General features: G+C 33.6%; 2 protein-coding genes across 6 annotated transcripts; one reads left to right on the forward strand and one right to left on the reverse strand.

Moving 5' to 3' along the window:
* The first annotated feature begins 624 nt into the window (after positions 1–624).
* LOC117100548 (serine/threonine-protein kinase PRP4 homolog) lies at positions 625–9,447 on the forward strand. Its single transcript, XM_033240319.1, has 5 exons — positions 625–680; positions 2,353–2,444; positions 5,748–7,158; positions 7,460–7,774; positions 7,972–9,447. Exons 2-5 carry the CDS (start codon positions 2,362–2,364, stop codon positions 8,011–8,013), a joined length of 1,851 nt encoding a protein of 616 aa, XP_033096210.1. The 5' UTR covers positions 625–680; positions 2,353–2,361; the 3' UTR covers positions 8,014–9,447.
* A 3,033-nt stretch (positions 9,448–12,480) lies between these two features.
* Positions 12,481–27,578, reverse strand: LOC117100549 (myotubularin-related protein 9-like). Of its 5 annotated transcripts, none has more exons than XM_033240322.1 (15): positions 27,463–27,578; positions 21,112–21,275; positions 19,864–20,023; positions 19,289–19,437; positions 18,889–19,017; positions 18,276–18,432; positions 17,965–18,069; positions 16,942–17,067; positions 16,409–16,511; positions 15,549–15,687; positions 14,952–15,036; positions 14,477–14,546; positions 13,749–13,848; positions 13,269–13,396; positions 12,481–13,028 (listed from the first exon to the last, which is right to left on the reverse strand). In XM_033240322.1, the coding sequence occupies exons 2-15, from the start codon at positions 21,256–21,258 to the stop codon at positions 12,974–12,976; spliced, it is 1,653 nt and encodes a 550-aa protein (XP_033096213.1). In that variant the 5' UTR covers positions 21,259–21,275; positions 27,463–27,578; the 3' UTR covers positions 12,481–12,973. The 5 variants fall into 5 exon arrangements, with proteins under 5 accessions (XP_033096213.1, XP_033096214.1, XP_033096212.1 ...); XM_033240323.1 differs by having other exon boundaries at positions 27,493–27,570; XM_033240321.1 differs by lacking the exon at positions 27,463–27,578 and adding an exon at positions 23,832–24,118.
* Between the last annotated feature and the right edge of the window lie 3 nt (positions 27,579–27,581).

Raw genomic sequence — 27,581 nt, forward strand, 5'->3', positions numbered from 1 at the left:
TAACAACAACAACAACAACAATAACAATAATAATAATAATAATAATAATAATAATAATAATAATAATAATAATAATAATAATAATAATAATAATAATAATGATAATAATAATATTCAAAAAAGCAGTGGCGTAGCCACGGCCCCTCCACCCACCCACATAATATCACGGACCCACTGTCCCTCCCCCTACTGAGATATTCTAGTTACGCCACTAAATTTAAGCCTATATTCTGAAAACGTTTGAGCAATTTTCTTGATCAAAACTAATCATTGGATTTTTTACATTCACACTTCAAATCCACACCGTACCCTCACCCTGATTTCGAAAATATTACTTTATTCATTTGGCATCTGTGTGATACCACTAGAATCTGGAAAAATAGAGATGTTTTGTTGTTTTAAATAAAATAAATCTAATTAAAACAACAAAAAATAGAGATCTTTTGTTGTTTTAATTAGATTTATTTTGATTTCACCCTAAATGTATTGTATTTGTATTGCAAATTATTGTTAAAGTCTGGATGGATTATGTTCTCGTTCTTAGGTGAACTAAACCATAGAGATATAATAAGAATAATTAATTAATAGCTCTATGACTGAAACGCGTCAGACTACACATAGAGGGCGTGTGTCAAGCTTCTTTTACGTCGTCGGACTCCTCGCGTATTGTACACGCTAAAGTGTGTACTGAAATTTGTTGTTTCCTCTTTAGACATTTAGGCTTAGGTTTCGCAGGAAATTGAAGATTTTTCAGTAACAGTGAACTTTTAAGTTTATTAAACCATTGCTGTGTATCATCGAGCGTTTTGTAATAGTAATTTTACGGTAAGTAGTAATCGCATGATGATTGTGAGGCTAGGGCCTGGTAGGCCTACCCTCATAGTCATACACTATAAAATATGGCTAGGCGTAGGCCTAGCCTAGGCGAGCACCAGAGCGAGCCTAGCCGAAGAGACCTGCTAAAGTGCCTATATAACTAGAAAAATGTGTAGCCTAGATTCTATTTTAAGTACATAGTAGAGCTAGGTGCTACTATTATGCCAAACTAATCTGAAATTTGTAAACATGCAGTGATCCTTTTTCATTTTGCCCTGCAGATGTAATTCACTGTTCAGGGGCGGATTGCTATATAAGCGGTCTTTAGACGGTCTTAACGGTTAGACGGCTATAATCGTGACGTCACTACTGGTCTATAATAGACCATTGCTATACCGCGGTCTAACCAGTTAGCCGTCTTAAATTTTAAAGCTTACTCGGAGGAGTGCAACAGTGCAATGGCAAGACCTATATGTCTAGATCGTCAAAGTCGGAGAATCAAACGACGAATACTCCGCACACTTCTCGGCGTCTGTAAAAATAGGTCTACAACGTTTATTTACGTTCATTTCGATACATTTACGTGCGCGAGCACACATGACGTCGTCCTTAATCTTACGTTACCAGGGAGTGCTTGTTTGCATTTCAATACTCAAAGCGGTCTTAGGGAAGACTGTTTTATAGAGACATGGCTTTAGTAACACCATCTAAGAGATAAAGCCGGCTTTATTCGAGAAGTTAAGACTACCAGTTAAGACCGTTTTATAGCAATCTGCCCCTGTTCTGTAAAACCCTATAAAAAAAAAAATTTTTGTTTTATTTAGCATTACATTTCATAATTTTTCGGGTAGATTGTTACATTTCATTAGAAGTCTAGGGCCTAAAGTTTAATAAATATTAGTTTTTTTTCAATGTTTAGGCCTTTTGGTATCTACAGTAGGATAGCAGGCCTGTCGTGTCATACCCTCAGCTGCTTAGAATGTCTGCATGGTTGGTTTTCAATAGAAGTGGGAGCATATCTTTATAATGGCTAAATTTGTTATTCTTCTAACCACGTGATGGCGTTAAAATTGCAAATTTAACACAGGTGTAGAAGCACTGCTTCCAAAAATATGTGCACATGCTCTGCTTCTCACTGCTTCTTTACAGTAACATTACTATACATGCTAGCCTAATCTGGCCTCAACTGCCGAATGTTTAGTTTGTATTGGCCGACATTCTAAAATCTCAATGATTAAAGTTAAATCTGCATACAGACAACCAGTATAGAAGAAATTTGTAATTAAATTGAATTTTCTACATATTAGACTACCTGTATGTACTGTATAAAATCAATTAGAAAATAATCCATTAAAGCACCTAAATTGTCATATTTTTTGCCCCAGGACCACTTTTGGAACATTTTGAGTAACATTGTGTTGTGGACATTATATCATTTTGAAGGAATGTAACATTGCAGTGCAGTATTTTTAGCTTAGACTAATGCATTACAAATTGTGGATCTTAATTATTTTGTGTTTGTCATTCACTTTAAAGATTACAACGATGCCTCGGTGGCATTCCCCAAAACGCCGTAGGAATTCAAGCTCAAGGTCTCCTCAGAAGGACAGGTATGGGTCAAAGAAACGGTAAGTAGACTTGATTTAATAAAAGTTTTGTTTATAATTGTTTTTGTTGCTGTATAGACAATGATTTCTGTTCCTTATCCTAGAAGGTCAGCTGAAAATCAGGGGCATTAGTAAAATATAATGTGACACTTTTTAAACTCATTACAATGGTTTAGGAGGTGGAGATGTTGAGCTGCCATAATTTTACAGTACCTTGAGGATGTATATCAAGATTCAACCAAGGTGCATCTCCACACTAGCAGTTAGACATCAGAAAGCATTTCTAATATTCACTATAGTTGCCATGTGTTTTTACACTTATTTCCGTGTTAAACCCATTTGTGTAAATAATATATATAGTGCCAATTCAAAATTTATCAAAGGCGCTAGTTAACATTCATGTAATAAATAAGTTTTTAGATTTTTCTTAATAAAAGAAAGCAAATTTTGTAGTGTGTTGATTCTGTATTTATACTCACCTCTTCAGACATACTTACCAAAACAATATAATTGAATAGCGTTATTTAATATAATATCTAAATAATTGTCTAAGGAAATAATTTCAATAATTTCTTATAATGTTCTTTTATTTTGTTCAGAAATAGTTGGCTGGTTTTAAGGTAAACTCTAATGGAGTACTGTACCACTAAAATGAGAGAAAGTTTGTGTTTTAAAAAGCAAACCAAATGGAAACAAAGTTGCAGCATTTGGTGTTTGTTACACCAGTAAGTAGTAGTAAATCATACTACTTTAGGTAGAAAGGAGAACAACTTCTTGCAGATAAGTGCAGTACTGTACTTAGTAAATGTACGGCTCAAGAAATTTGGGAAGACCTGGAAAGGGAAGAATATATTCCTGTATCCTGAATAAAAAGCAAGAATGTACAAGCTGAACCACATTGATAATTCTTTTCTAGTTTACTGATCAGCAGATATTAATTTCCGTTGAATTAATAGAGTCCTGTTGATCATGTTTACCAATTGTAATTGAGTATGGAAATCTTCAGATAACCTTAGACAAATATATAAAGCACATCAACCTGTGCATGATATTGGATGCCATTAAAAGTTGGAACCATTATCAGATGATGTGAGATAGTGACTTCATTAAAAGTCATTCATTTTTAACAAAGAAAATGAATGAATGTAATCACAGATTCAAGTGCAAGTTGAAAAGCTGAGCAGTTAAGGCAGAGGCGCTGCAACCTACAGCCATAATATTGGCGCTGGTTGGAGTGGCAGTCTCGCCTATGGTTCTAGTGGTGGAACAAGTCTTCTCGGCTGAGGACTATAGGCCTAAACCACAGGCCCAGTGTACATAGTTGGCTCATGTGCACTTTAAACTACCCATTACATTTTTGGAATTGAGTAGGGGTTACATCGGTGTACTGGTCCATGTAGCCACCTGTTGTGGACAGACCAGAGTAGCTGGCACTCATAACTCAAACTCAAATGGCATTCAGCATTTGAACCAGCACATGTCATCAACATTAATATCATTTGATTTCCAGAAATGATGATTGAGTTTCATGAATAGTACATGCTATTAAACATCTTTACCAGCAAATTTATGCATTAAAAATGGTGAATGCTTTTAGGCTTCAATACCAGGCCTAGACCATCATGCTTCAAAAACAACAAATGCCATTGTGCAAAAAGTCTTGCATGTTGTTGTGCAGTATAGCCAGCATATGACATTAATCATTAATGTCAGCAACTGCAACTGAGCATCAGTATTAGCAAATGTCATATACTTCACCAGAAAAATGCCTTTAAGGTTCGCCATCAATACCAGCAACTGCCATTTAGCTTCAATATCAGCAGATACCATGGAGAATGATCACCAAATGCCATTAATTATCCAAGACCATCATGTCACTGAACATCAAGATCTGCAAATGCAATTGAAAATGACCAGCATATGCAATTGAGCCCCAAGCCTAAACCTAGACAATGCCAGTGAGTGCCAAGACTAGAAAATTCTATTGATAATGACAGCGTGTCATTGGGCTAATGACTATGAAGTAGCATGGGCATCAATGCCTGCAAATGCTGTTGAGCATCAAGACCAGATAATGCCATTGAGAATGATTAACATATGCTATTGAGCAAGACCAGCAATTACCATTATGCATCAAGGTAATTCCGTAGTTCCGTAGTATGAAGAGAAGCAAATGTTGTAGAGCATTAAGACTAGCAAGTGCCATTGAACATCAAGACCAGTAAGTACCATTTAGAATAATCAGCAAGCGCCATTGATCACCAACACAAGCATGGACAATAGGCATCAGGACCAGGATACAGTTTGCATTGGGCATCAAGGTTGTATGCCATTGATACCAAGACCAGATGGCATAGAGTAGGCCTATGGATGAAATCAGACATTGCATCAGACAGTAGACATCATTTAATGCTTTACTGGTTTGTAAATATGATGCCAAATTTTATGAATGACCAGTATGGTAAACTTTAATGCAGGCCTTCGAGCATACAGTAGATGACACAAAATATGACACCATTGTATTTGTAAAACAGATGTATGATGGCGTATTCATTCAATTGGTGTTGACAAAATGAAAAATTAACTCAAGCGAACTTAGCGCTACTTTAATGAACACCATTGGTTTGTGAATATTATTTTATGTATCTCTCCTTAAAAGTAGTCAGCAAGGTGACAATATCACCTCTAGAGTTGGACAAGACATATTCAATATTTAATACAGATTACAATATACTGTCAGTGTTTTGAATACTATATGGAATTTATATTCTTGATGGCATGTACCGGTATACCAGCTGAAAGTATTTACAACATGGTAGGCTGAGCTGTTGATTGTTGTGAAGGATGTCAGAATCATAATTTAGAAGTATTAATTTTGATGCACAGTATGGATGTTACTGTTAGGAGAGACACCAGTGGAAGGGATGGAGTGTGGATGTCAGAAACATGCCATCATTATTCAATAGAAGTGAAGTGATGGAATATATTTAGAAGCCTCCAAGAAGCAGCCACTTAATAGAAAAGTTCTAATTCGATGTTCAGACAATGTGCAAATACAATTAAATGAAAAAAGGATATGAAGCTAAATATGATGAAGCTAGATAGTTGATAAGCAGAGCTAACTATTATTCTAGAGTGGTTGCACCCATTTTCACTTGAATCCTGTTTGAGAAACTACTGTATATCACCAAAGATCAACTCTGATGGTGATAGATCTTGTAAGGTTTTCTTTTTTATTTTTTGTAGGACCAATTTAATTAAATAATCTATACTTAATATGTATTTGTTTTGTATCTTAGAGACTTATTGTTTATCTTCATTTAGGTTTGTCTCACGATCACGATCAAGAAGTAGGAAGAGATCTCCCCAGCAATACAGTCGAAGTCCATCTCCAAGATACAGGCCTGGCAATAGACCTGGTTATGACCAGTCAGGAAGGAAACGTTCCAGTTCACCAATCTCTAAGAGGAAGCAGCAACACTCATCCTTGAACAGAAATTCATCACCAATTCACCGCAATAGATCATTTTCACCATCATCAAGAAGGATAGATTCTCCAAACCGATACAAAGACCCACCATCAGGAAAAGATAAAAGATCTGGTGATTACTACAAATCTAATGTTAGAGGCAGATCTTTCACACCAGAACAACAGAGGAAACGATCTATGACCCCTAAAAAACGCAGTGGAGGGAAAGATTTTATTAAAAGAAATGCAAGAAGGAGTAGAAGTAGAGATGGTGGAAATACTAAGTCATATAAGAGAGATCGTAGGAATAGATCTTCTTCATCATCGCCACAAAGATCAAGAAGCAGGAAAAAAGAATACTATGATGACCAGAAGCATGAATCCCATGGAATCAGACCAGATGTTTCATCATCACCATCATCTAGTAGAAAACATCACCACGATATTGATCCATCAGAAATCCGTATCAACATCAATCAATCCAAGCCATCACCACCACGTAATAAATTCAATGTCGAAGAACTAGTGATTCCTCGAAGGAAGGATGAAGGAACCAAGCCCTTGTTTGACCGTCCAGAATTGCGCCAGAGGTCTTACTACGATACCCAAGATTTTGATGAGGAACGTCGCGTTGTCTCTGTGAAAAAAAATAATGACAATGCTGGGTACGTACAGGGCATGTCTGTTCAGGAATTGGCATCAAGAGAAAGGAATACAAAACATTCCCTAGAATCCATAACTAACCTTGACCAATTCCATAGAAACACCGCAACTTTTCAGTACAGTTCTCTGTCGAAGCTTGATATTGATAATATATCTGGTTCCAAATTGAATCAAAATCCCTACCAGTCACAACAAAACACATACAGTCAAATAGATCTACAGCCACGCCATACAGTAGAAAACACCCACCAGACTGGAAGGAATGACACGCCTATGTTTTCTTTACCTACTGGTGATCTAAGGCACTGTCTTAAATCACGACGATCTCCAAAAGACCAAAGTAGTCACTCCCAAAAAGAAAAGAGGAGTCAGGACAGAAACTATAAGAGATCACGGTCAAGATCTTCTCAAGATGTTGGTTCCAGGAACTTAAAGAAGGTTTCACCTGCTAAACACTCTGTGAGTGAAAGACTGCAGAAGTTAGCTAGCGGTAACCAATCCCAAGATAATCTGCCGAACTTCCGTAAAGAATTGGAAGAGATTCAGAAGGATGAGTGGAAGATGAATCCAACAATTGTACCAAGAAGTAGCCAGTATTTCGTGGTAAGTTGCTCTTTAGATTACAGTATTTAAATACTACAGTTGAACTTGGCCTAAGTTGAATCCAAAATGCCATTTAAATATTGTTTGGCTTAGATAAAATTTGACTTACAGCTTGTTAATTAATGGAAAACACAACAATTTGGCATGTAAAATAAGTTCGACTTAGAAATTATTCAACTTAGACACATTCGACTTAGGCAAGTTTAACTGTATTTCTTATTACGTGTTGGTATTCATGATTTGCACTCATTGCTAGAGCTATACCCTGTGATAATTTCATTTATTTGTATTGTCTTTATAGCATGATGATCGTGGACGAAGAAATAGTGTTGATGATAAGGGGCCTCCGATAAAACCCAAATCTGCCCAGACAGGATTTTCCAAATTCAGTAAGCGTGGCACTAGTTTTCGTGGTTTTGGCCGAGGTTCAAGCTACTCCAGTCGAGGATTCATTTCCAGAAGGGGTTTTGGCCGTGGAGTAGGCCGGGGAACTACATATTTTGGCCGAGGTGGTAAGCGAAGTCCAACAAACTGGAAGCATGACATGTATGATAATAAAAGAGGAAGCAGAACATCAAAGAGCAGTGAGAATTCGAAATATCTTAAGCATAGAAAGGTTAGTAAATGCTCATTGTTGAGAGATACATGGGAAAGAATATTGAGGGTTAGGGTAAATCCTTGTTAGATACCAACTTTTAGGTGAATTGAGTAGTTTATTGTAACATATTACTAGAATGCTAATTCTAAATGTCTGTTAGATGAAATGGTTGGTAAAATAATTGACCTAATAACCTCTGTTGTTTATCTCCATAGGAACAAAGCAACAGACCATCAAGTACAGCAGGAAGAAAGTAAACAGATTTGATCATTGTTTATTTTGTACCCGATTCACACAAAATAGAATGTTACACGCCTCCCATGCTGGGGAAATTTAGCATGTGTGCCCTGCTACATTCCATCAATGGATATGCACATACAGTACTGGACTTGTATTGATTTGCATGCATCTTGTGTAATATTAAGGCAATTCAACAAGAGGATGCTCATCTCCACTAAGAACATAGCATGTGCGTACACTCCTTTCATCTTTACAGTGGCATCAGCAATCCGATGCTATTAGTGATTATAGTCATCAATTATTAATCTATGCGTACCATCTGTTTACATCTGTCTTTTGACCATGAGCTTGTTAAGTGTTTCTATAAAATACAATTTGATTCATGAAAATTGACAAACTAAATGAAAAGTAGGATATGTCCATGCCAGAGATAAAATCTTCAATGTCCCGAGATGAGCGTCCTTTTGTTAAATTCCCTTTGTTAATATCCATGTAAGAAAAACAGATAAAACAAGAGACTTGTAACTTAGCAGGGATGTGTACACTTGGTAACAGGGCACAGCTTGTCCTTCACTTTGATGCTGCTACGTATCTTCACTGCCTACTTATAAATTCTACCAACTTTAGCAAGGTTTGTATTTTGCTTGTGTGAAGAAAACAGTATATTTGTAGGAATATTTTGGGACTGGAATCCTTTGTAATATTTTGTTTTGAGTGAATCTGGATATTAGAAGAGTTTTGTAACAGCCTACGTTGTTCTATGACAGTATGTGCTGTTGGTTTATTGTATTAAAATGTTTTAACAAACAACCTGCTTTGTTTTTAAATTTATTCACATTTGATCTTTGAATATTATGCTGTAATTATCTTAAGAAGTGAATTTATTTTTAGCTAAAAAAAGATGCACTCAGTTGAATGTCATTGCAAGAAGGAGTATATAAAAAAGAACTACTTCTAGCATTTTGATATCTACACATTATTGTAAATGATCAATTGCACTTCAGCGCTTAAAACATGTTTGGTAGTGTAAAGCTAAGCTTATGTTGCCCTTGTGACTTGACTCAACTCATCTGACATCAACTGACCTTTGGCAACTTGCCAACAACTGCAAGCAACTGTGATTCGCACCATTGGAAGTGTCATGGGCACTTCTGTCACCAGTTGCTCTCAGTTGCCCATTCTCTATTTTGCTGCGATTCAAAGCAACTGACAAGCAATGAAATGATCATGTGATAGAAACTGATTAATTTTGGTCTATTAACTGTGTGTGTGCTAGCATTAATTTATGGTGTATTGCAGGGTAACCAGTTGTAGATAGTCTACAGTCGGAAGTGACATAGTGCTCCGGGAAACAAGTTCTCTGTACAGTATTTGCGTGATTGCGAGCGAAAGTTAATATAAATGCTACCCCCATCTAGTTGAGGTCAATTGAATTGAGTCCAGTTGCAATGGCGATGTAAGGTTAGCTTTAGTGCGGCACGTACCTTGTAATAAGTACTCTTGATTAAGCACAAAATATTTATTCAAAATAGAATATATTAACATGTGTAATGTACTTATTCTAGAGTGTAATATTTAATCAAGATAATTCTGTATTCTGATTACAGTACAGAACTTACATTATCAAGTTAATTTGGTTGAAAACTTTGCTAGAAATGTTTGTTTTATGCCCCTAATGTAGTGTAACAGATTTTGAAATCAGTTTAATTTTGGTGTTAACATTTAAAAATAGTTTTATATTGAAAATGTTTCATTGTGAATATATTTGATTTTAAATTGTGAATATTGAGATCCTTTCCCATTTTACATTTTTTAAACTTCAGAGCCTCCTGTTGGAGAGTGGCTTATTTTTTTTCTGGCAGATTATAAGTGATTTATTTCAAAGGTACAGTACGCAGTTTGTTAGTTTTACTACATGTCACTTGTATGAAGATGCATGTACATAGGAGTCTACAGGAAACTGACAATGTTTTCTACACTCCTGTGTGCAAGCAAGAATCTACCAGAAACAAAACATATCCTGCAGAGTACAGTATTATTTTCTACCTGAAGTTAGCTGACCATAGATAATCTTACCAAGCACAGCAAAATACAATGAGATGTATTTAATTCATTATACTAGATCTGCCCAAAGAAGCTTCTCCCAATTTGGGACTTCTGTATTACTTGTCATAGTTGTTTAGGTATACTTTGATAGTTTTTATGCCATTTACTATAGGTTATAGGATAATTTTGGATAGCTCTTATGTTATTTAGTTTAAAGATACCATCATGTACAATTTTTTCTAATTTGTATGTGGAAAACCCAAATGTATAACTTGCTTGTTAATTAAATTCATCATCTAAATATTTGTTTCAAGAGTTTTGTTTGTTACAGCACAGTATTGTCACACAATAAAGACATCCATTATTATTATACTATACATTTATTAGAATGAGAAACATACGAATACAAGGATTGCATATTAAATGAATGGCACATGTCCATAGAGACTGCTGTGTGTGTAAATATTTCCTGGATAAGGAATAAAATGAGTCACAATGACCTTTCCCACAAGAGATTCTTTCTAATAATCTAGGATAATATGTTATTAGTCTTGTCTTCATGCCAACAAGGCTCCTACAAAAAGCACACATTGATACCCCCAGACAGTGGTTCAAAGCCATATAGAACACATATTCAATTCCTTTGGAAGAATTCCAGGATGCTGCATTTTTTGTACACGCTTGTTTTTATGAGTGAAGAGAGCACCATAGGTGCGCACTAGAGTTCGTAGTGAGCACAAGCATTATGCGCCCCTCCCCCAGCCTACAATGGTGGCACAAAACCGCTCCAACATGGTGGTTTTAAATTAGTCATGCAGGGATGGCTTCCCTTTTGGTAATTTAATGTATAATAATAAAGCAATTCGTAAGAAGTAACTGAATGTTTGTGATAATGATGAACTTGTGTGCATTGGCTAATTTTCTGCTTTTTAAATGAAGGTAGCAAATTGCCATGAATGTGTCCATGTGTTCAGTATATTTCTTTGGAAAAGTATCGGCTGAAATTTAATGTACAGTACAGGGGGTGTTATACTAATTTATTATTCCTATATGTGAGGTGTCATGAAAAAATTAGTCATTCATGTCAAGTAAATTTTATGTATTCATTGAAGGCATTTTGACAAAAATTGTGTTTCAGGTTAAAATGCTGGTACGCTGAAAATGGTTTTGAGGAACATTTAGTAGGGCACCAAAATTGATCTGTAAAAAAAGTTTCAAATGCCAACAGTCATAAAATATCAGATATATTTAGTAGAAGAGAATACAGTACACTTTATCAGTATTTTTTTACTTTTATTCATAACTAACAGATATACTACCAAGAGAATAAAAAAAAAAAAAATGTCTTTGTTGCACCATAAGCTGAAAGCAGACACCATAAAATATTTAGAGGCATACCATGAATGAACAGTATTTACAGCATGAGGAATTAACTGAAGTAATTGCATTTTTAAAAGTTACTGTATATGACCTGTGAATTCACTAACAAAAACACAGGTGACCCCCTGTCTGATTCTATTGCACAGGCAACCTTCAGCAACAACACACTAGTTGGTTGGCTTGTTTTTGCCTATGGGAAATACATAATTATCCAATTTCATCCTTCAATTAAAACCTAGAATCGGTAAAGTCCCAGTATGATATAACTTGCAGGGATAATACAGTACTAGAGATGTGAAAAAGATGAATTTCTGTACTATAAACTAGAATAAACTGGGCAAAACCTAAAAAAATTTATATATAGGATTTACTCTATTTAATCTATCTATTGAATCTGGCAGTTGTTATACAAACATGTATCAGCCAGTGAGTGCATCTAAACAGGTAGCATGGTGAATTCAAGCTTGAGTTGTACTTTAAATAATAAATAAGTACTCAATTCTTTAATTGACTTTTGCATATAATTTATAAATTCACTTATAATTCATAAATTCACTTATAATTCAATATTGAATTCTCATATATTAACTGTATACATAAACATGTATATTTCTATGTAAAAATAATTCTATATTAATATAGATATGCTTATTGTTTTAAAAATTCAAATCTAAATGAAATTATTCCATTAAGTAATATTGTTTTTAAATATGTTGGAAAAAGCCAGGTGAAAGAGGGGTGCTGGGGGAGCTGCTGTACCCCTCAATGTTGTGGCTTTAGAACGTTGCATGTTAAAATAACGTGGTTTTCGTAACATTTACTCTTCTCTCTACAATTCACAATATATACTTTTTTGTTTAAAACAATATTATTCTTGGAAGAGGCAATCTACACTATAACCACAAGAGTACAAAACATTAACTAGGGGAGGAGGTAAACAGTGTGCAGTATGTACTTTTTTGTGGTAACACCAAATGATGACCTCTTAATGACAACAATCATGTAGGGGAGGAAAATGATGTTTGCACTCATGTATTTATTTATGCAGTTTTAGGCACAAGGGTCAAGGATATGCCAAACTGTGAACTTAATAACTCTTAAACCGAAAGGTCCACTGATTAATCTCAGATAAGAAAGTATAATACATACTCCAAGTATTGAAATACATGCCATCGTGCTGGGATTCAATATTTCGACATTAATTATGTCATCATCAGGAATAATGACTCTTCAAAGTGGCAATGCCATCACAAGACAAACATACACACAAAATGCTTTACATAAGACAAAGTCTCGTTACAAGTCTTAGGGAGTGGAGTTGATTTAGTCATGAGAGAAAGTCTTGTTACTATCTGGAACATTCATTCTTTTCGGGATGAATATTTGTGAATTTTAGCAAGTGATTGCATAAAATCCAGCCAGTTAAAACCACATCATCATTCTGGATTTGTTTACTGCAGACTTGATATTTTTTAACCAATCACAGTACTGTACTTGAATTCAATTTCCCAAACAATCAATTTGTTTCAATTCAAAAGTGCCTGACATTTCTTATTCGCTGATGAGTCCTTTTTGTAAAGCCTCCTTTTGTAACTCTGCTAGCTCCCTAGTTAATAAGAAAACACATCAAATTAATACCTTACGTATACAATTTAAGGCATAATAAATCTTTTGTTACCAATTATGTAACTCTGATTTCAAAGAATTTTTTATTTCCCTTGAAAGCCATGCCTTTTTAAAACTTTTTAATTTTAAATTTTTAATATGCTTATTTGCAACAATTATGTGCTGCAGTAACTTTATGAACTAATTGTGGATTAAATAAACCAGAACATATAACTCTCACCTTCGTAACCTCTGAACATGTAATTTCATATTCTTATCCTGTTCCTTAATTGCTGCTATCTCATTGAGGGCATCATCAAAAGGTCGAGGGTCAAATTCCCATCGCTGAAACAAACCTGACCATAAGGTCTAAAAAAGTAATAAAGTAAAAATATCAGAGTGAGACACTACAACATTGAATTCACCACAAAACTGATGTAAACATAATACTCAATTAGAAACAAGTTCATATAATAATAATAATATAATACATCATTAATTTGAAGATGTAACATAATCTGGAAAATCTTTAAAAAATAATTAAAAATTAATTGCTAATTAAAAGTAAGTAAATACATTATCAACTTCCCAGAAGGCACATTGATCAATTAATTTTCACCTATTTTCATATGCATAATAAATTATATACAATATATTACAGCTGACATTAAGTAAAAGTGCAGATGATTTTTTTTTGATTTTTTTTATTTAAATATCTTACCAAGCTCTGAGGAGCAACACTTGGCCATAATACCACATTATTAGGCTGGTACAGTGGATTCAGGAATGTCTCCAAAACATTTGGTCTGTTTACATATGACCTACATACAAAATACAAAATTATTCGTAGATTTATTTTCCTCAGGTTGACATCATCATGGCACTTGGATATGTCTTTATTCCAAAGTGCATCATAAGGTGAAGTTACAAGCACTGCCACTAGGAAAAAGGATGAAGTAGATTGGAGATTTAGGAGCTTGCCTTTCAATCCCAGAACCAGGTTTAGATCATGCAAAAGACCAGGATTTTGTAAAACAACTAACACAGTTCGAGTCCCTAGCCTCACATTCAAATTTGGTTTACACTAGTATGTATCAGACACATCTACAAAAGCAAGACTAATACTGTATCCACTTGTAAAATATTGACCAGCGTTGGGCCTGTGCGCACGCTAGTTTCCCGGTTTGAAAGTTGTAACACAGTTAATGCAGTATGCCCTAACTTAATGTAACATAGGAGTAGCGCATTCCTGGCATTTGCATAATATATCTAAATTGCCCTAGCTTTTATAGAGCATAATATAGTGTAGGTCATCTTGTAAGTGGCAAGCTAGTCAAGAATGAAAAAATCTGTTTTAACAAAGCGGAATAATTTCTGATCAATTTATCTAATGTTGATTGAGAATGAACAGAAATTAAAGGTTATATTAGTTAAACGGTATTTCCTTACCATAATGACATTGTTTTAAATGATAGATGTAGTTTCTTTCGTTCTGCATCATTATTGCACATGAATGTTCCTGAAATAATTTTCAACAATTCAATCACTAATAAATATAATCAATTAAAATAAAGAAAATTCAATGACAACAAACACCTAAACTTTTCATTATATTACATTATATCAACATATAAGTTATCTAAATGATTCCCTTCCATCAGAATGGTACCATCTTTATTTTGTTTTAATTCCTTGTGAATTTCAAGATAATACACTATCACAAAGACACCCATAGCGGAGAAGCAAGTTACTGTATGGGCTAGTCCACACCTTGACCGCTTTGAGACCATTTCGATAAACAGCGCTATATCAATCCAACCACATTACTACTAGAAGAGAAGATTTCTGAATTATCAAATTATAAATTTTTTTTTTTCCAGACATCAGGCAAAATGCAGTGCAAACGCATACAAAATGTACTCACCATACTGAGATGCATAAGCCTGTTCAAATAAAAATATCAAGAATTTCTCACTAAATTCAAAAGAACATGGAAACTGTTCATGGATCTGCAAAATGAAAAGAAAATAGATTGAGATTGAAAAAATAGATGAAATGATAAGGAAAGTATTAAAATCCAAATAATAGTAAGTCTGTATGTAACAAAGATGAGGGAGTGCTTGAAAAAAAAACACATTCTTTTCAGAACTATCATTTATCTTGTCTTGTATGCGTACTGACCAACGCTCCTACTGGAGCCAAACAGTCAGGTGGTAATCGACAATGGCAGGGGCTGTGAGACGGTCCAACAACTCAAAGTAACCCCCTACTCGTCTCAAAAGATGTACTGGGTTCTTTATTATGCACATGAGCCAAATGTGTACACTACGGTTTATAGTCCTTATCCGAGATCTGTTTCAGAACTACAGGCGAACGTGCCGTTCGAACCAGCGCCAATGTTATGGCTGTAGGATGCAGTGACCCTGCCTTAACCGCTCAGTCTTTTGACTCGCCTTGTCTAATAGATAACTAAGAGATAACTAAAACCCATGTGCCACAAACATTGAACGCTTTGACTAACCTGATGGACACAGTCCAGGAAGAGAAGAAAAACAGGTCCAACAAACTTGAACTTTCCCGGGTTGAAAGCTGACTTGTAACAACGTCTAGTGAATGGATGCCCACTTTGAATCCATTCTCTTTCTATCAGTGCCTGGAACCTGATAATGGTAACAGTTATAAATAGTGGTTATCAAATATGATTCAGTACTTTCAGTACATAAAAACAGTTCATCATCAGTACCTAACAAAGGGGTGATGATTATGGTAACAAATACAATATGTCATCCATTTTAGAATTTTCTTGACCAATCTCCATCCATGTAACAAAGATGTAAGGTAACAAATATGTCATCCATTTTAGAAATTTGAACCAATCCCCATTCTTGTAACAAAGATATTAGTACTTGGTAGTATTTCCAAAAGTCACATAATCTCGCTATTTAACAGTCATAGCAGAGCAATGTTGTCTGCAACACATATTTTAACTAAGGTGTATGCATGTTGGTGCAAAGCTTAGTATCTGATACTCAGGTTTTTCTTGTAAATCTGAAAACTTAACCCCACTGGAATGGGGAGTGTTATGACAATGATGTCATATTTTGTATTTAATAGTTTAGAGAGCTTACCAGTGGCGAATTCAAGGGGGCCTAGAGAGCACAGGGCCCTCCTAAATTCTTCTAAATTAAAAAAAAATTGTGAAACAAAATTATATTCAAAATTTTTGTCTGCGAGTGCCATTTCCGGCTATCAAATGTAATCAAAAAATTTTCTCATCTTAGCCCCAACCATGGTGGGGTTGAGGTGGTACAGACCCTCCATCTGTGAAAGTCTCTCCCAGGGCCCCCTCTATTTTGAATTTCTGGATCCACCACTGCTTACCCTCGCATAGTTCTGCAATCTGGGTCTAGAATCACTTGAGCTAATGATGTCACCTGTAGAGTAGAATCTACACCTTCTGACCCATGCACCAACACACAAGCACCTATAAAAATAACAACAAAATCATCATTATTATTATTATTGATATTCAATACTTTCATTATCATTGTCTATCACCACTGTAATCAACATAATTGTATGAATACTACTACCAACATCACTTTATATCATCACAATGATCATTAACATTGTCTACAATCACTATATTCATTTTAGCCCTATAGTAGTTAACATTTTACAAACCAAAATGTACGGGGTAAGGTAAGTGATGGTTTGACCATCAATCATAGAATCAGGCCTAGGCCTACAGCAAACAGAAAATACATAATTGTTTTGGCCTCATTATATTCATATCTTTTATTTTAACCTTCATCTCCATCATTTATTTATAATTCTGATGCTGCCACTTATCATCATCATCATGACCAAGTTATGGCTCAACATACATATACTGTATCAACAAAAGCATTTACCTTCTCTATCAATACATTGTGCTGTGAGGCAGGCTGTTGTAAGTACTTCCTTCACATGGTCTAACCAGTTACTTGAGTCGAGCCTAGTCAACCATTTATCCATTGAACAGCCTCTATCTCGACATGCTATCAACAAATAAAGAAACTTGCATTAAAATAATGTCAATAAACACACACCTACGTATGAATGTTATTTATAATTAAATATATCATTACTGTATACAACTAAGCTATCAATTTTTCAAAAAAATAAATTTAGCTTGCCATAAGTCTCTTTTTAAATTTATATATTTGTATTACAGGTTTCCTTTCAATTAAGATAAACATTGGTATGATGGTCTGTAACAGCTTTGGTCTCTACTTAGAAAGTTATTCATAATAAAGGTGAAAGTTAGGCATTTGTCCAGGGCTGCTGAATCTCTTTTTAAATTTATATATTTGTATTACAGGTTTCCTTCCAACTAAGATAAACATTGGTATCATGGTCTGTAACAGCTTTGGTCTCTACTTAGAAAGTTAATCATAATAAAGGTGAAAGTTAGGCATTCTTCCTAGGCTGCTGAAAAGTGGTTCTGTATTTTTAAATTAAGTTTTTTTCTGTAAATGATGCAAACATGCTGCATTTTTGGCCGTTAACAGAAATAGTCCATGGCACCCGACTTTTGGGAAAAAAAAACCTGTGTTATAAATCCTGGTGGTTTGTTGAAAGTGATGGGTTCTTAAATTATTTATTGCCAGTGAAGAACATGAGATGAAGTGAGTGGTTGTAATGGGTTTCTTGTTTACATTCCATAGGCTATATGTTGCTGGCCAGGACTCTCTCCCAATGGACATTCTTAAAACCAATTAAAGTTAAGTTTATGGAGCTGCTAACAGCTCCCTCTGGACCATTTGACAGCTCACTCTCAACTATCAGACAGCTCACTATGGACCATTTCTGCTAACGGGGACTTTTGCCTCATGATAAAGCAAAAAAAAAAAATGAATAAACAATTAAATATTGTTTTAGTAAGAAACACTTGCCTTCGATTAACTTGGACAAACTTTCCTGTAGATTTGTAACCTTTTCAAGAGCTTTGTTGATTCTTCTCCACTGTGAATAATTTGATTCAGATTCAAAACCTCCACCTACAAATTATATTTTAAAAAAAAATTAAAATTAAGTCAATTCAATAATTATCTCACATGACCAAAAATTAAGAATTAGTTTATATAGAGAATCCTGTGTGTATGTTGGTCTTATAAAAGGGATTGCCACTTAGCATTTAAATTTGCTTTTGGCATATCCTAGGCCCTAAATTATAAATGAATTAAGCTTCTTATTGCTTACATACCCTTTGTTCTTGCTGCTAACGCTGCGTTCGATGAGCGTGTATCAATGATATAGCCACGGTGATTTGTATCCAGACATGCATTAAGAAGTTTCTCGTCATCTTTACATCGCTTATCGCTTTGACCTGTCAATGGCTGACTTGATCGCATTAAGCTCGTCTACCATTAAATTTAAAAAAAAAAAAATTGTTAAGCTTGTCCAAGAAAATTTAAGAGATTTAATCTAAAAAAATGTTGAAAAATTCAATCAATTCATTTAAAAGGAAAAACGTTATTACCCTCCAGTGAGACACATATGAAATCATTTCAGTTTTTGCTGGTTTATAGTTTTTTACTACAAAAATCCATAAAGTTATTATAAGCCCATATAAGGGTCTATGCAAATACTACAGAAATGTTTAATGGTATGAACAATAAACTTGCATGGACAATGGAAAAGGAATTTCTTTTTTTTTTCTTTTCAATTTTTGGTTCATGCTGGTAAATGCTAACAATTTATTTAAATGTGCAAACAAAATATTACATTATATTCTTCAAGTTTATGATTAATATAAACTGCTACATTTTGTACAAACATACTTATATAGTACACAACATAACCCAAGCCATATGTACCTTGTTGCTTTTATGGTAGTAACTTAAAACAGGAAAGCGCCCTCCAGATCTGAAAGCAGCAGAAAGTTTTAACATCTCGTCTGTGATGTTCTTCGGGACAATAACAGCATGAGGATAAGATTTGCATACCTGGTAAAAACAAATGCCATCCAGCAATCAGATTATTACAGTATATAACAACAGAAATTCATACCAGAAAATAGTTGAAATTTCTTGAACCAAATTCCTGTTTTAATACAGTATCAATACACTGTGCTATTACTTGAGAATCTAGCAACTTTTGTGGGTTTAACCCTTACTCAGAATGATACTTACACTAAGTGTCATAGAATGTCATTTAAATTAGTACACCTATTTAATTTTATTAATTTTTAATTTATTCATATCCATTTTTACCTACCTGATATGATTTGTTAACAGTGCTGAGACGCCAAACGTCTTTATCGATCTTGTTGAATTCCACCTCTGGTATATATGCCTCCCAGCCATCCTCTGTTTTTTCTGTACTCATCGGACGATAGAAGAATGGATACATCATACTTACAGTTTCTGTAAAAAGTCAATCAAAAAACATATCTTGCTCATGAGTTTTAGAAAGAAAGAATATTCTATTTTTAAAAATATGCACCTATGACTAGGCTGGTAAAATAACATGGTAGTTAATTGTAAAGTTAATTCAAACATTAATTGGAAAATAATGTCTATGGAGACATTAGTGGCTTCTATTGGTCATTACTTTTATACATAAATCAAACATTCATGCAATATATTATATTTATTTGTAAGACCTTTTAGTTTTAATGTTAAAATATTTTTGTGTTGAACCATATTTTAATAATGTCTTTTTTAAGTGTATTTTCAGCAACTGGCAAAACAAATTTCATTGTTCTTTTGTTTGATCGATGACAATAAAGGATTCTTGGTTCTTGATTGATTCTTGAAAAATTGTAATGAGAACTGTACAAACAAACTTACCAATGTTAGAGAGTGACTCAATGGAACTGACCACATTGAGACAATCATCAACATTTGGAATGTCCAGTTGAATCACTTTGAAGTTCTTGCACTTAATGGTCAATTGACCCATTGACCCAATTAACTTCTTTTCAATAGCATCAATATTACTATGAAGAAGCTATAGGTAAAAAAATTGTAAAGGCAATGAGATCTCAAAAATAAATTTTATATTTTGTTCAATAATGATATCAATAACAATTACCAACAACAATTACCACATTAACAACCATAAAGTACAAACATCAATAACGATGAAAATTATAACAAAGAAAAATAATAATAATTATTGTTATTAATTTAGAATATGTAATTCTCATACACACAACAATTATCACAGCTAATTTGAATTAAATAAACATAGATTATTTTTTTTCTGAATACTATTTTATGTTTTTGTTAAAAGCTAGTTAAGTTTCCTAGTATTGGATTTTGCTTAATTGTAGATGGTGTTTAAGTCTCATGTTTGTTATTTTCTTGTTTATCTTATATATTCTTTTTGTATTTTTCTCGGAGTTATTTTTAATGTGATTGAAAAATATATAAATTACATTTATAAATCATTTTAGTGTTGAAATTTAAATTATTTGTAAATATTATAAACTTGTCATTGACCTTTTGTATCTATGTTGTCTTGTATAATTCATTTGTGTCCTTTTTGAATATTTCTTGAATGTCCTAATGTTTTTGTGATTTTTGTTGTTCATTTTTTAGATGTTTATTCTTTGACAAATATTGTACAGTAATATCCAATCTTTCTTTTTGATTGCAATAAAGATTATTTGAATTCGGATATATAAAGAGTCTTTAATTTCATCACAAGCACTAAAAGGTTGCAGCTTGTGCTAGTACTATAAACATGTCATGCATAATAGAAAAGCAAATGGTTTTTAAGAAATATGGTTGTCAAGCAAGATGTCATATACAGTAACAAATGTCTGATAACAAAATGATGAATTATTCAAACATATTAATTTGGGTGAAGAGAGTCACCATACAGTATACAATAATTATGTACACTGCATCATATATAATGATATACTTATGAAGCCAGAGTTACTTTAGTTTATATTGTAGGTTAAAGATATTCTTTAAAAAAAACATACAATATCCATAAATGGTTTTCACTAATCATTTACAATTTACTGTACATAGTATTTGGAATTCACTAAATCCTGTTTAGAGAGATAGTATTGATTGACAACTTACCCAGAGTTCCTCTGTGTTTGTTTTTCTTGATGAGAGGATGAGGTGGTGGCCTGTTAAGCATAGTGTTCCCTCGACGCGTGGTTGGTACGGTTTGTGTAACACCACATTGTCTACTTTTGGGGTCTTAATGAACTCAACAAACTCCATGGCATGGAATTCTTTGGCTAGGGAAAGAAAACAAACAATAGTATTTTTTTCATATTTAATAATAATTTCTTTCAAAAAATATATCCTTTAAAAATTAAAAAAAATTTAAAAAAAATTAAAATTATTACTACAGTACTTTCCAATGATAACACACATACATTATTAGAATTTATACAGCTGTGCAAATAAATACAATATTACTCATGTGTCTTGTTTATTTGGAAGGACAGGTTTTCTAAATATTTTATGAAAGCTTAATAATATAAAAAGTACAAACAATACTAATTTTTTTTACATTTATATGTATCAAGACAAACGGTTTCTTTAATAGAAATCTTATCTTGTAAGGGTTTCTGCATGTACATCATCTCAATGATGAGTACCGTATTGTTCTATATATATCACATGTATTTATATGCAGAAAACGATTAAAAGATAATTTTGAACTTTTGGAATGGCCATTACAACCTATAAATTGCAAATTGATACATTTTGTTACTTAAAATATATAAGTAACACAAATTTTTACTACCAGTGTCTAGACATAAAATTCAATTGAATTCCCATTAAAATATTACCTATGAAAGGCACACGAGAATAAATTTGTAGCTAAATATCTAAAATTAAATACTGGTAGCAATTTATTGATGAACTATAGTATTTATTCACACAAGCTTTTGCCAGCTGTCTATGCTGGCTTCATCAGGTGCAGTCGAAATTACTATATCAATAATGAAATGATAATCGTAGTTTCTCAGTTAAAAGTACACTTCTTTAATCAAAATTGGGTCAAGAAGATGTGGTGGGGGGGGGGGGGGGGGAATAGTGGGGGGGGGGAGGGGAATATTAGCTAATACGAGGGAACCATAATATTTATAAAATACTAGTACAGTAGTCCAGTTAAAGCCATGCTGACAATGCAATTTAGTTTTACTTCAATATACATTAAAAATAAAAAAATACTTTCAAAATTTCCATTCCGAACCTTTGAACTTAGAAGGTGGACTAATGTAGCACATAATGAAAGCAAATTACAGTATATTTCAGGCAAATGAAAAATCCAAACCAAAACAAGAAAAATTAAATAAATCAATTAAATAATTCATGCATTTGAAAGCCATCATGAAATTCAATGGTAGCAGTTCGTGGCCACAGATCTAAAAATTAACCTAGATATCCTTACAGATCCTACTGTATTATTACTAAACAAACCTAAACATCCTACGATCATTCCCACTGCCAATTCATTTCTCCTCTCTTAAACTCATACCATCTTCTTATACCCATCCCTTAGACTCTATCCATATCATGCCAAACACATTATTAATCTACAAGGGTAAAAAATTAGTGAAATTAAACAATAGGCAAAAATACTGTACCATCCAACTCAAAGTACCAGTTTGAAGTCGCCATGTTGATTCTTACCGGATAACGAAAGCACAGCATATAAGCGTTATATAAAGGTTACCAATTACCAAGAAAAAAAAAAGTTGCAAAACTGAATACGACAGGATCGGCAAATAAAAGGAGAATCAGGTAGATAATCCGTCCAACTCGTGCGTCATTGGTACAGGGTAAAAATTGCTTGAAAACGGCGATCATATATACTCAGGAAGAACGACTCATTGCAAAGAAACCTAAGACATCCTATTACACATGCAGAGTTCATTGACTTGCAGTAGAAAATGTAAGCTACGATTTTCATTTCGTTTCAGGTGTCAAAAACAAATGATCCGATAACATGTTTAATGTTAAATAATTGAAAAAAAAAAAAACACATGAGGCTCACAAACATAGTGTGGGTATTACAGGAAATCTTATACATTCGCTTTACAGAATAAATACTAAACAATAATAATGTGAATAATAAGAACAATAATTTAAATATTATAATCATTTACTCTGGAAGATTCATTATTTTGAGATAGAACATTAATATATTATACAACAATATAACAATAGATTTAGATATAAATAAATAATAGATTTAGATATAAATAAATAAGGTATATAGTTACAGGATATTTAAATTAATGATGTATTTAGACATTGTAACATGTTTTCTAATATTGTAATTTAATTATTATATTCATTTCAGCAATAAAAAAACACAATCTACACAGAAAACATTTTAAAATTATGAAATTTAACATCAATTTTAGACACTCAATAAACATAACAATTTGTATATCAGCATTTCCTCTTGATAACAACTTAATTAATTACCAGTAGCCAAGGTCATTCAGAGTGTACACTCTGCCATGCACCACATGGAACATGTACTGTAGTACCAAGTAGATGCAAACTGAGAATATCATTGGATCAAGGCACATGATAACGTCAAGCTCTCAAACAATGCAAATAACCAGTGCATCTGCTGACTCATACAGTAATGTACAGCAAATCCACTCCATGAAACATTCTAATTATAATTAAACTAAAAACATGTAGACAGGACAGCCACCAACAGCAATTATGAACATTATGAGTGAAAAATGATGCAATTAACACATAGCAAAAACAACCACTGACTGCTTCTTACAGATAAATACATCCAACGACTATACACCTACAAATCATTTTCCTCTGCCTCTGCTTGTCTGCTACGTTTGCTCCAATCTCTGTAGGAACACAGGCTAGGCAGCCTAGAGACAAACGGTAGAACTTCCTTTCTCACTGCAGAGGTTGTGAATGCAACATATGGTTCCGAGATGATCTATAGCTATCACAAAACACAATACCTAAACTGTGGTGCTTGACACGTAATAATAAATGCTACTGGCTGCTTCAGCATTGCGTGGAGTTTGTTGACATTTTACCTCCTCATTTAGTGGAAACACTAGCCAATCGTGGTTCATCTGATTTCAAGAGGATGATGATATGTAGTGGAAAAAACTGTATCAAGTATCATTATATTTATACTTTAAAGAAATTAAATTGTAGTTGCTTACAAATAGGCCTATTCACAGAAGAGGTAATAGGGCCTAGGCCCTGTACCCGCTATATAGCTGTCTCTTATACACATCTAGATGTGTATAAGAGACAGAATGTGCCTCGCTCAGAACGTATTTGTAGACTATGCAATAGAAATGAAATAGAGGACGTCTACCATTTTATTTTGAAATGCCCATTATATAATCACGAAAGAAATCATTTTATTCCTAATTATATTGCAAACATGTTCTACTTTGTTTTGTTATTCAAGTCGAGGAAATCAAGTACGATTAAGTCATTAGCCAATTTCATTGTACATGCTTACAAGAAGCGAACATTTTATTTGACACACTAATGTTTATGTTTTAAGGCTGTTGGCCTATATACAGAATAAAGTCTCCCTCTGGGGAGAATTGAATTGAATTGATTGAAATTAAATTGATCATACAATGAATTACAGCAAGAAACCAAGAATACGTTTATATTAAATATTATTATTACTATTTTAGTCAGCTCCTCAAAGGAATGCTTTGCAAATTATAGCATGGCATGTTGTACAGAACTACTTCATCTGTCTAATTAAACCTGTATGTCTCAGTGTTAAGACATCTTCAGCTGGATCGTTTTTTAATTTTTTTGCTATGTGATGAGACATGATTATTTCATAGAGGGTGCCCTCACTTCAGATACAGTATTGAATGCTTTAAATAGAAATACTATGTGTGGAAAGTTGTCAATAGGTGAAACAATAACAACAATATAACCATAACAACATGCTGGCATTTATATAGTGCTCTATACAATATTACTGTATTACAGTAATTCTCATAGTGCTCCACTTATAGTGTAAAAGTAGCAGATATTTACTCAAAAATCACCCAAAAATTCAACTGTAGATGCTATACATATAATAATTATTCAATATATTTTATATATAATTTTTAAAATTGGATACTATTTATTGTCTAAACCTTATAATATAATCCATGCATTAACTTTAAAATATAATAAGCTATATATTAACATATTTCTCAAGTTTTTAATGATTTATTCTACTAGTTTCAACATTTCTCCAAAACAGTATAACAAATATTTTTTTTTCTTATAATGTTGAATATTTGGTTCCTACAATTCCCATTGTTTTTAGGTTTGGTTAAATTATTGTCACCAAGAAAATAATTCAATTCATAAAGACTGATAAATAATTTATCTTGTATCATATGTTAATTTAAAAAAAATTGTAGTACTTAATGCAAATCTACCAACCATAAACATTTACAATATAAACTAAGGATGGAAGTGTTATGTGGACGCTTGTGGTGCAGCATGAAAGCCGGTGGACTTTCAATCGGAAGGTTGGGGGTTCGAGATCGATGCTGGTCACACTGCTTGTGTTCTTGGGCAAGACACTTTATACTGTATTTGCCTCTCTTCACCCAGGAGTATAAATACATGTAGTTACCTGGTAGGAGGTGAATGATTTGGAATGAAATTAGTAGTAATATAAATGCTAAAAATAAAATAAATAAATTAAATAAAATGCACACTTGATTAAATCTATCAAGTTTCAAAAATTTGAAATAATCTTTGTTCAAAGTTTGAACTAAACAGTACCTATTCCAAATTCTCCCTTGCATATCCTTCACAATTAGCAATTTTTTATCATCTTAAACTTAGATTTTACATTAAAAACAACTGAAATAACTGCAGTATCATGCAAATGACACACATTATAACCATTGTTGAAAGTACCTTGAGCAGATGTTTATGTCAATTATTGCAAATCTATCACAATGTTTGCAGTATGAAAGTGCAACTGAAATTCAATAGCTCGTAAACCAAGAATTTCATGGTAAAGTTACAGTTTCTTCATGTTCACTAAGGAGTATTTCCCAAGTCAAACCAGAATCATTTTCATCCTGATGCTACATTTACTAACAGTAGGATTGCCATTGCTAAAATATGAAATATTTGTCACCTCTCCAAAACTGGCAACTTTTTTGGAGCTGTATCTCTGTCACAGGATGTTAGTTGATTAAATTATTGTTAAAAAATTATTGTTATTATTTATACAAAGTCAAAAATTTATACAAAGTCACACACACTCGGTGAGACTCACAAATTGGGGGTCTGTCTCACACTCTCAAGAACCAAAATCTCATGCATAAATGTAGTATAGCTTATAATTAGAATATGTGACCTTTTGTAGTTCTTTCATTAGCTGGAATCACCAGGGGAGGGGGTTTCATACTAAAGTCTCACACCTGCACATCCGTGCTTTGTACTGTAATCTCTGCATTTTACATTACAGTAGGCTGTTTGATATGAATTCACTTGGCATTGGCAAGGTCCATAGGTGCCTAAAATTTATTAAATCAAATCAATCTAATCGTTACCTGAAGATATAAACAATTATTTTTCATTTTAAATTTAGTTAGGCCCATAGATAATAGAGGCTGGGATCTGTAGGGCTTAGGCCTGCAGTTCAACTACTGTATATCAGAGCAGCCACACTATAAAGTACTTAAATTGCAAGAGTGACGCATCAAAAACTAGCTCAATTTGCGTGGAAAATCGTTAGGAAAATAGGTAAATATATCAGGGACCAATTTTCTGCAAAATCTGCACGGAAATCGGCCCTTATCTTACATTTCAAAATGCGTGGACAGACTATTAGGCCTAATTTTTGCGCAGAGGATATTCCCTCAGCAGGCCTTATTTTACAGTCTGGCATCAGTGTGCCTAAACTAGTAAATCTATCTATCTATCTATCTGCTGGGCTGATAGATTCACTACTATTTAGTAGTCTTGCATCTGAACAACTCCCTGATTTGGCACTGGCTATGTGAAGAAACTGGAATCAACAGCACAGTCCGTCCAGTGATGAGTGTTTTTTGATTACTTTTTACACAAAAATAAAAGTTGTTGTAAAAACTTGGCAGCATTATTCCAATAAATAAGAGAATATATATAAGTATCTGGTTTTAGATCAACCTTCCGGGTTGTTTTGGAAAATTTCTTTATAAGTTAGAATGTGGAAGAACAATTAACTCAGGCCTACTGTAGCTAACAAACAAGGGATTAGGCTCGGCCTAGCTTGACAGGTTTAATGGCACAACAAATGGCCTTGGTGAGTGAGTACGGTATGTTGTAACCAAGCGGCTAGCCTATGCCGGGCTATGGCTATGTGAGTCGTGTGGGCCAGTTCCGCATTATAAAGCGTATAAACACACATTAACAGATCAATAATGTATAAAAGAATAACCATACCCAATAAAATTATATAAACTGTCAATGTACCATGAATTTAAAGCAGAAATCCTAGTAACATTGCAACACGGCAGCCATCTTTCGTGAGGGAGGACGACGATAGCAGAGTGTTTGCCAGG

Source organism: Anneissia japonica, unplaced genomic scaffold, assembly GCF_011630105.1.
Source record: "Anneissia japonica isolate Jap-2015-1 unplaced genomic scaffold, ASM1163010v1 scaffold685_len2926416_cov193, whole genome shotgun sequence".
Lineage (NCBI taxonomy): Eukaryota > Metazoa > Echinodermata > Crinoidea > Comatulida > Comatulidae > Anneissia > Anneissia japonica.